The sequence below is a fragment of the Cyclopterus lumpus genome, chromosome 5 (assembly GCF_009769545.1).
Source record: "Cyclopterus lumpus isolate fCycLum1 chromosome 5, fCycLum1.pri, whole genome shotgun sequence".
Lineage (NCBI taxonomy): Eukaryota > Metazoa > Chordata > Actinopteri > Perciformes > Cyclopteridae > Cyclopterus > Cyclopterus lumpus.
The window spans coordinates 12,580,724-12,588,503 of record NC_046970.1 but is presented as its reverse complement, the minus strand read 5'-3'; the positions used below and the strand labels follow the sequence as shown (position 1 = coordinate 12,588,503).

Sequence of the window (7,780 nt, the reverse complement as noted above, 5' to 3'; positions counted from 1 at the left end):
TATAGAAAGGATATCAGGTTACTGGACCATGATACATGTGTCCCAAAGGGAGAACAACATGTGCCATCCATCCAATGCTCAGAGCAGGCAGACGTTCATTTTGATGCTATACCAAATTGTTCCATTCATGAAATAATTTATTCATTTGTGATTCTGGGCTATACAAAATAAACTGAATTGAATTTAACTGAATTCTGTTTGGATTCTGTTTGGGCACTCCATTGCATGATTGCCCTTATCTAGATCGTCATCTTCAAATAAGCCAAACCTCCTTCCCACCCTCTCTTCTTATGAGACCAGTCATCTATCTCTCTCTGACTCATTCCCTCAAATGGGATTCACTCCTCATTCACCCAACGGAGACATTACGGGCCAGGACAGACACATAAGAGGGGGATGGCGTTGTGCTTATGTGCAGAATTATTTGAGCAAATTCCGGAAAAGTTTTATTCTATTTAGTTTAGCGCTCAGACCTCACTCAAGGTTTAATACAAGCATATGGAAAATACAACGATTGTAAGAGAAATCGTCAAGATAGCCAAAATAGTTTCCAAAGCCAGCACACAGTGTCCTTGTTGCCATGTCCTTGCCGGGCCAGTCAGACCAACTGATTAATGATCCAGGAGTAAGAAACACAAACAAAGGCAAGCAGGTACCTTGGGAATCAATTCATCACACTTTATTTTGTGTGACCCCAGCTGATGTGGTGGCTGGAGAGCCGCACAATACACTCCCAGCACAAACACACACACACACACACACACACACACACACACACACACACACACACACACACACACACACAATTGCCTCGCCCGACTACAAGTTCACTGCTAAAAAATCAAAACCATCATTTCTACAGGGGCTTCATTTCATTCATTTGTGGAGTGTGATTGAAGAAAGAGTGAGGGAAATAGAGTGAGTGTACAAATTATAGGGTGGTTTGATGATCAATAAGGTCCCCCTTTCTTTTTTAATTGCATTTCCTTATTTACACTGGATGTAATGAATCCACTGAAGACCACCACAGCCCAACAGCATGAAGGACATGTTTGGGTTATCCCATGCTATGTTTAGACATACTGAGGATGCTTCATTAAGAGTGGGTTCACTAGGCCATCCCCCTAAAGGCGTGCAGGTGCTGGGTAAACTGGTCAGCACTTTCTTTGGCTGTGAGAAGCTGCTTTTCACACCACTGAACCAGAGCCTGCTGCAGCATCTCCACACGTGCAGCCTGGAACCGAGCAACCTGTTAGAAACACAGTATGTGGATGTCAACAAAAAGGATGTTACATAATACACTTACGAGCCATGAGGAAACGGAGAATCCAGTTTTTAATTTGGTGTTTTACCTCCTGCTTAGCTACTCCACAAATGTGATCAAACTCTGTCTCCACCGCTTTCTTTGCCTCCTCCATCTGATGATTAGGGGGAGCATGATGTTAATCCTCATTATATACTTCATACAGATTAAACCTGCAATGAACATCTTCTCAGCAGTTTTCCAGGTCTATGGCTACTGAATAAACTCAGCAGAGCGTCACTGACACCTGCTGGCCACAAGAAAGCATGCACATCTGATCTCGCAGTATGTTCTTGTGATACTTAGTACTCACAGCAGCCTTCTTTAAAGGTTTGGCCTTCTCTGCATTCCTTCTGGCAGTCTCTAACTCCACTAGTTTACAGGTTCTCCTGAAGAGCATCTCCTGTGTTGGATATATTATTATTATATCATATTAGACACAGGAATATTAGTCAGACATTTCATTGTGGCATTTCACACTTTAATATAAGGCCATGATTTAAGGTAGATGGAGAGACAACATACACATAGAATGACTAATTAAATGACAAGAAGACACACCTTTTCTGCCTCCTGGCAGCGTGACTCCAGGTCCAGGCTGAGCCCAAGAGTGTTGATGTTGTTCTCAGCAACACTTGTCATGTTTTTCTGCCCACACAAAAGCACATTATGTGCAGTGTATTTGTCAAAGCCATGGTGCATTGCTCTGTAAATATATCATTGCTAAAACACTCAAACAACTTACCTTCATAGAATCAAAGACTTCTGATAGTTTCACACAAGCCCTGTAAGAAGAAGACAGTGTAGTTTTGTTATCATGCTTATTTATTGTAACTTTTGCGCATTCATTTTAAGAATGCATTGTGGCCTGTTGTCAATGATATAACTCTCTCACTTAGAGAAAGCCAGTTTGTCAGGATCCTCCCCTGGTTCCACACAGAGATGCAGAGAAGCTGAGAAGTGCCCACAGGCCACTGCTATTTCTGCAAATCAATGCACATGGAGCACACACTCACATCAGGCCCGGGACAAAAGAAATGTGCATACACTACATATCCTATATAGATTTGAACTGTTGAAACAAAGCACCAACAAATCCTATAAATCCAAATGCTTAGCACCTCTTGTCCCCAAAACTTTAAATGAAGTGTTCTTACTTTGCTCAGATTGCACCACATCTAGGAATTTCTGCAAGAAAAACAAAAGTGCAAAAATCACACAGGACAATGTGTCTGGTTGTGTGAGAGAAGAAAACAGTGGAGGAGGACACAACAAAACCATTAGGTGACTGGCTCACCTCGGCTGCAGTCCGGGCACAGCCGGTTAGAACAAGGTTCTGATGGCGTTCAGTTTGAAAGAACTCATCCACATCCTGCAGACACAGACATTACGGTAGTACAACCTGACATGCGGGTGTAGAGGCTGTCAATTCTGTTTGTATGAGTCACAGTTTGTGTACCTTATGGCCTTCTTTCCTCCGTTCTTCCACAGCTTGACTCAGCCGGTTGAAAATGTTTTTCCTCACTCTCTGTCTGCCTGGAGGCTAGACACAAGGACACAAATAAGCTTCAACATTTTTCAAGCACAGCGTGTACAGTATATGAAATCTTCCCAAAATGAATCATACATGAGTGTTGAAACTATGTGCTGTTGTATGATTGCATCTTCAAGAAGTGTAGGACTATGCTCACAACATTTTTCCTATGGAGCATATATTATCTATCTTAGCTTATCTTCATAAAGGCTACAGTCTGACAACAGGAATATAGTATTCCTCTAAAACAAAATAAATATGGAAACAATTGGTATGTGTTTCTTTGATTCAAGCATCAGGTGAGATCTTCTTTCCTCTTGATGCTATTTGCAGGCCCACTGAGCAGGTTGAGAATATGTACTTGGTCCCTTTTGAAAATGTCAATGCACTCATTTTGTGACATTTCACCAGCTTTTTTAAAGTTTTGTTTATCTACAGTCAAAATATTATCTTCCACTGCAGCTGCATCCCACTTCAGGTTCTGCCTTCTTTAAAGTGCACAATAATCACAGGCCCACATACAAAAGGCTCCTCCAAAAAGTGTGCGGAAGACCATTCTGCCTGTAGTTCTCGTACGAGACTACAGCCAGAAACCCGCCCTCAGTCCTCCCTATGTGGAGGACACTTTATTTGTCACGTGGAACGTTCCATTTTCTCTTTTGAAACAATGTCAGTGAAGGTTTAACGATTTATTATCTGCCTCTTTTGGAAAAAGGTATCACGTTGCACCCTTTTATAACATCAAAATGTAATCGTTAAAAAGAGAATATAAAAAAACAGGCTGTTTATTAGTGTCCACTTACGTCTGAGCTAGTCAGGAAGATCTCCACAGCTTTATTTTTGCTGAGTATGCTGTGTGCAGCAATCTGCCGAAGGAAGCTTTCCAGTGCTTTACAGTATGGCAGCCACTCTCCTAAACCAAGGAAACCTGCGAGAAAACCATCAACATTTGTACTTTATATATATATATATATATATATATATATATATATATATATATATATATATATATATATATACTTTATATCACACTCGACACGACTTTTATGGAAGTGGTGTCAGATGTACTCACCAAGCTGTTTCATAACCTTGGCGGATGCATTAACCTGAGCCTTTGCAGGAAGAGAAGGAAACTTGAAGAAAAACAGAGGAGGATGTTATTACTTTATATTGTTTGTCAAAGATGTATTCTATCGTTTGTTTTTCCAAAAAAACTAAACTTTTTATAATTAGCTGCCTGGCATGGGAGATGAATATGAATAAGGTTAATGTTTTTTGAAATGTGCACTGCTTGAGTTTACAGTATGCACACTTCATGCCCTGGATCAGACACAGCATAATCTTACATATAATACATGACAAACACAGCCACGCTGCACACACGGCCATACTAGGAAGAAGTCTACAAAAAATACTTCCTGACAGGATACTGTTGCATTTTCTTGAAGAAAAAATTATCCAATCAGACCACAACGCTTTGGCTTATTTTCCTACAGTACTGTGCCAACTGGCAGAATGGCAGCTCTAAAATTAGCTTCCTGGTTACAAAGGAAAGGAGGACGTTAAGAATGAAAGGAGGAGCATTTTAAAAGAAGCAACTTGCTTCCCATAACTTGGCTGACTGTAGCACATTTTATAACCATGTATTGTCATTTTGATTTGTGATTTTTCTGTTACAAAAGTTAAGCTCAAATGATTGTGTACAGTATGCAGTTAGAAAAAAAGATAACATAAAGCAGCATGCACACTTCTTTGTATCTTCGCTGACTCCATATATAGATTTTCCAGTACTTATCGTCTTGTTATTGTCAGAAAGGTGTGAAATAGGGGACAGTGTGCAGATGAAATGAAGCACTGACTATGACTCCCTGTATCCCGGGCTCATCCTCCTGAGAGAACAGGTGCTGTTGCAGCCATTCAAAATCCTCATAGGTCCGGTCCACGTGGTACTCCCCTGTCCCAGACAGCTGGCATGGATGAGAGACAACATCTCATCAGAGCAGTCAGTTTTTGCAATACCATAATTCAAACAAATCAACTGTCATTTTCTGCAATCTAATGTAGCTTGGAGCAAATAACGAATAAATGAATCATCTCACCTTTTGAGATACAACTAGAAAGGTAAGTGTGTCCCCGTCTTTCAACACCTCTGTAACCTTGATGTTAGGACCATGGACACTCAGAGTAGAGATCACTTCTTTTACCTCTTCCTGTGATTAAATGTGACAAGCAATTGTATCAACAGCTGGAAGTAAATTCACATTAGTATGCAAGCCAAAGTTAAAGGGAATTAAACACTTCACTTAAAGTGCATGCTTTAAATCGGAATGTCTCTGTAGAGAAAAAGTCACATGACACTCAGAGGCTGTAAAAAACATGTTCAGGAATACTTACCATCATTGTAAAAACTGTAAGTTAATGACTCCAGTATGTCTTTTATCTGCTTTGTAGAATGCTTAAATCTCTGTTTATCTCGATTAAAGTGCATAAAGCTTTAAAGATCTTTTGTCTTGTGTTGGCTTTAGTGCGCTTACGCTCCAACTGCTGAGAAGGCACAGGATATCCTCTGGGTCAAAGTGCACAATGGTCCTGTGAGAAATGGAGTAAAACAGTGCCAGATCTGAAGTGCTGACGCAGGAAAAAAGATGAGTAAATTGTGTTAGTCAGTAACTCAGGCCCTTCGACACACCCACACAGGAAAAGTGGCCCAGCAGTCTAATTGTTCAACCCGTCAACCTCACAAACCTGAACCAAAACCTGAAGTTCTCGTAAAAGAGGCAGAACACACACAGCTTCCTTTGTTTATTTATAGAGCAAATTGAAAAACAGCCAACGTGATTTAGAAAGAGATTAAATAAAACTCTGGAATAATGTAATAAAAACAGACACAAATAAGAGAATACAACTAAATTAATAGAAGCATAGAATTAATCAAATCATGGCTCAACAGTATTGCACGCGCAACCAAATAAAAAATACTAACAGATCAAAACCAGCGCATGGTCAGGGATGTCGTATGTGTACCGATTGTATAGCCCTCGGAGGCAAATTCGTAATTTGTGATATTTAGCTATATAAAATAAACTGAATTGAATGGTCAAGCATGTCTAATTAAAAGGCTAAAGAAAAGAGACGTGTTTTTAAGGTATCAATGCAGGGAAAAGATCTCATTTGTAATAGAAAACTATTCCACAATTTAAAAATTGTTCACCTTTAGTGTTAAACTGGGTGTGTGGTGTGAAGCTCAGTCATTGTTTAACAAGAGGAATGCGGGTAAGCAGTTCAGAGCCAGGTGCCAGGTGCAACACATGAAAGATCACTTGAGCTGAATTTCTACAAACAACAAGATACATATACTGTTAAAACAATTTTATATAAAGATGTGTTCATCAAAGTCAATACACTTAAACAGACACACAGGATACAGGGTCAAAGATGCTAAACATCTAGCAGTAGTGGTCTTCTTCTTCATCCCCCAAATAAAAGCTTAAGCCAGGCTCTTCTATACTGTAATGTTGATATGGACCATCCTCCTCCCCCCCATCCTGATGAAAGGTCCAGTGGAAGAGTGGCTCCTCCACAAAGGGAATGTCTTCGAAGTCATGGAAGAGGTCTTCAAAACCAAAGGGCCTTGTGTCATGTTCATCCTCAGGGTTAACAGAGGCCTCGTCTTCTAGGAAAGCCTTGTGGCCCACAGAGTCATACAGCCTCCTCTTCTCCTTGTCGGAGAGCACCGTGTAGGCTAGGGGAGGAGGAAACAGGGGTGTTACTTTATATTTAGTTGAGATTGCCAGTCTTGCAATAACTTCATGAAAGTTCTAATGTTTGTTTTGGTGGAACAGTTTTAGAGGGGGTTTGATATACCTTGCTTGTGGTGCTGTTAAAATTGTATTGCATTTACTGTATAGAAAGTTTTTCAAATTGTTCCCCCCATTTATGTCAATACGGGAATACAAAAATATTAGAAACTCCTCGCTGTATAATACATAAAAACAGATGAACAGCATCACACACTACAGCCTCCATAATAACAATAAAAACGGAACCTAATGGAAGTTAGATTTAATTTAATAATTGAATGTATCGCAGGGCTGTTTATTTAGACTGAATCAGTATTAGATGTGACTGCCTTAAAAGAGGCAACGGGCTGTGTTTATAACCTCAGGAGAATTTAAAAAAAAACATGTTTTGAAAGTGGTGCACGTCATTTCACTTGCGAAACGACATATACAACATAGATTACACTATAAAAAGGTCCACCGTGTTACCTTCAACAATCTCTCTGAAAGACTTCTCGGCACCGGCGCTCTTGTTCTTATCTGGGTGGTATTTGATGGCCAGTTGGCGGAAAACCTTCTTTATGTGGCTGCCAGTTGCTGATCGCTCAACATCGAGAGTCTCGTAGTAAGTTCTGTCCGACTCGGAGGCGGCGGGCAGGACTTCGGCTAAGCAGAGCAGAATGACCACATATGCGGGCATCCGGTGGGAAACACCTTGCACTGCCATCATGGGGGTTCGGAGCACAGATGAGGAACTGTGTGACACAAAGAAGTTATCTGGAAGTCGGCTACAGCTGTCTTGCGGTTTGACAGCTCATCTTCATACGTCGTGTAGCTTACGGCTGTCCGTCCACACGTCAGCGTAGCAGCACTGGGCACACCTTTAACGCTGCTTGACTCGGTTTGGCCCAAGTCAACTTGCTCAGCTGACATGAGCTTCAAGATGTTCCGGACAAAACGTGGTGGTGAAAGAGTGTCAAATGAAATGCTGTTATTGTGCAGCTGTCGTTTCTAGCTTAGCTCCCCGTCGTGTTGCAGTCGGGCTAACGTTACCTCCTGCGTACGAAGAAACTTTTAAAAAGACCGGTTTTCTCAGTGTAAAGACACACAAAGCGGAACTTACTTCAGTGCAATACAGCCTTGTCGCCGCTAGAGGAAAGAAGA

At 40.9% G+C, this 7,780-nt stretch overlaps 2 protein-coding genes across 3 annotated transcripts; both read right to left on the bottom strand.

The window, feature by feature from the left end:
* Positions 1-653: 653 nt before the first annotated feature.
* si:dkey-28n18.9 (sorting nexin-6) lies at positions 654-5,445 on the bottom strand. 2 transcript variants are annotated; one of them, XM_034533891.1, is made up of 14 exons: positions 5,232-5,445; positions 4,937-5,047; positions 4,697-4,804; positions 3,910-3,970; positions 3,641-3,765; positions 2,763-2,846; positions 2,601-2,675; positions 2,461-2,491; positions 2,199-2,286; positions 2,049-2,088; positions 1,865-1,951; positions 1,617-1,706; positions 1,353-1,418; positions 654-1,249 (listed from the first exon to the last, which is right to left on the bottom strand). In XM_034533891.1, exons 1-14 carry the CDS (start codon positions 5,235-5,237, stop codon positions 1,112-1,114), a joined length of 1,110 nt encoding a protein of 369 aa, XP_034389782.1. In that variant the 5' UTR covers positions 5,238-5,445; the 3' UTR covers positions 654-1,111. The 2 variants fall into 2 exon arrangements, with proteins under 2 accessions (XP_034389782.1, XP_034389783.1); XM_034533892.1 differs by lacking the exons at positions 4,697-4,804; positions 4,937-5,047; positions 5,232-5,445 and adding an exon at positions 4,261-4,688.
* A 746-nt stretch (positions 5,446-6,191) lies between these two features.
* LOC117731378 (dnaJ homolog subfamily B member 9-like) lies at positions 6,192-7,777 on the bottom strand. The gene is made up of 2 exons (XM_034533699.1): positions 7,106-7,777; positions 6,192-6,579 (listed from the first exon to the last, which is right to left on the bottom strand). The coding sequence occupies exons 1-2, from the start codon at positions 7,344-7,346 to the stop codon at positions 6,284-6,286; spliced, it is 537 nt and encodes a 178-aa protein (XP_034389590.1). The 5' UTR covers positions 7,347-7,777; the 3' UTR covers positions 6,192-6,283.
* Between the last annotated feature and the right edge of the window lie 3 nt (positions 7,778-7,780).

Coding starts and splice junctions, on each gene's coding strand:
- si:dkey-28n18.9 (XM_034533891.1), bottom strand. Junction 3,971..4,696: donor CCGGGATACAGGGAGTCATA/GTCAGTGCTTCA, acceptor TTTTTCTTCAAG/TTTCCTTCTCTTCCTGCAAA. Junction 3,766..3,909: donor CAAGGTTATGAAACAGCTTG/GTGAGTACATCT, acceptor GTTTTCTCGCAG/GTTTCCTTGGTTTAGGAGAG.
- LOC117731378 (XM_034533699.1), bottom strand. CDS start 7,346: ATGATGGCAGTGCAAGGTGTTTCCCACCGGATGCCCGCATATGTGGTC. Junction 6,580..7,105: donor TTTCAGAGAGATTGTTGAAG/GTAACACGGTGG, acceptor CTCCTCCCCTAG/CCTACACGGTGCTCTCCGAC.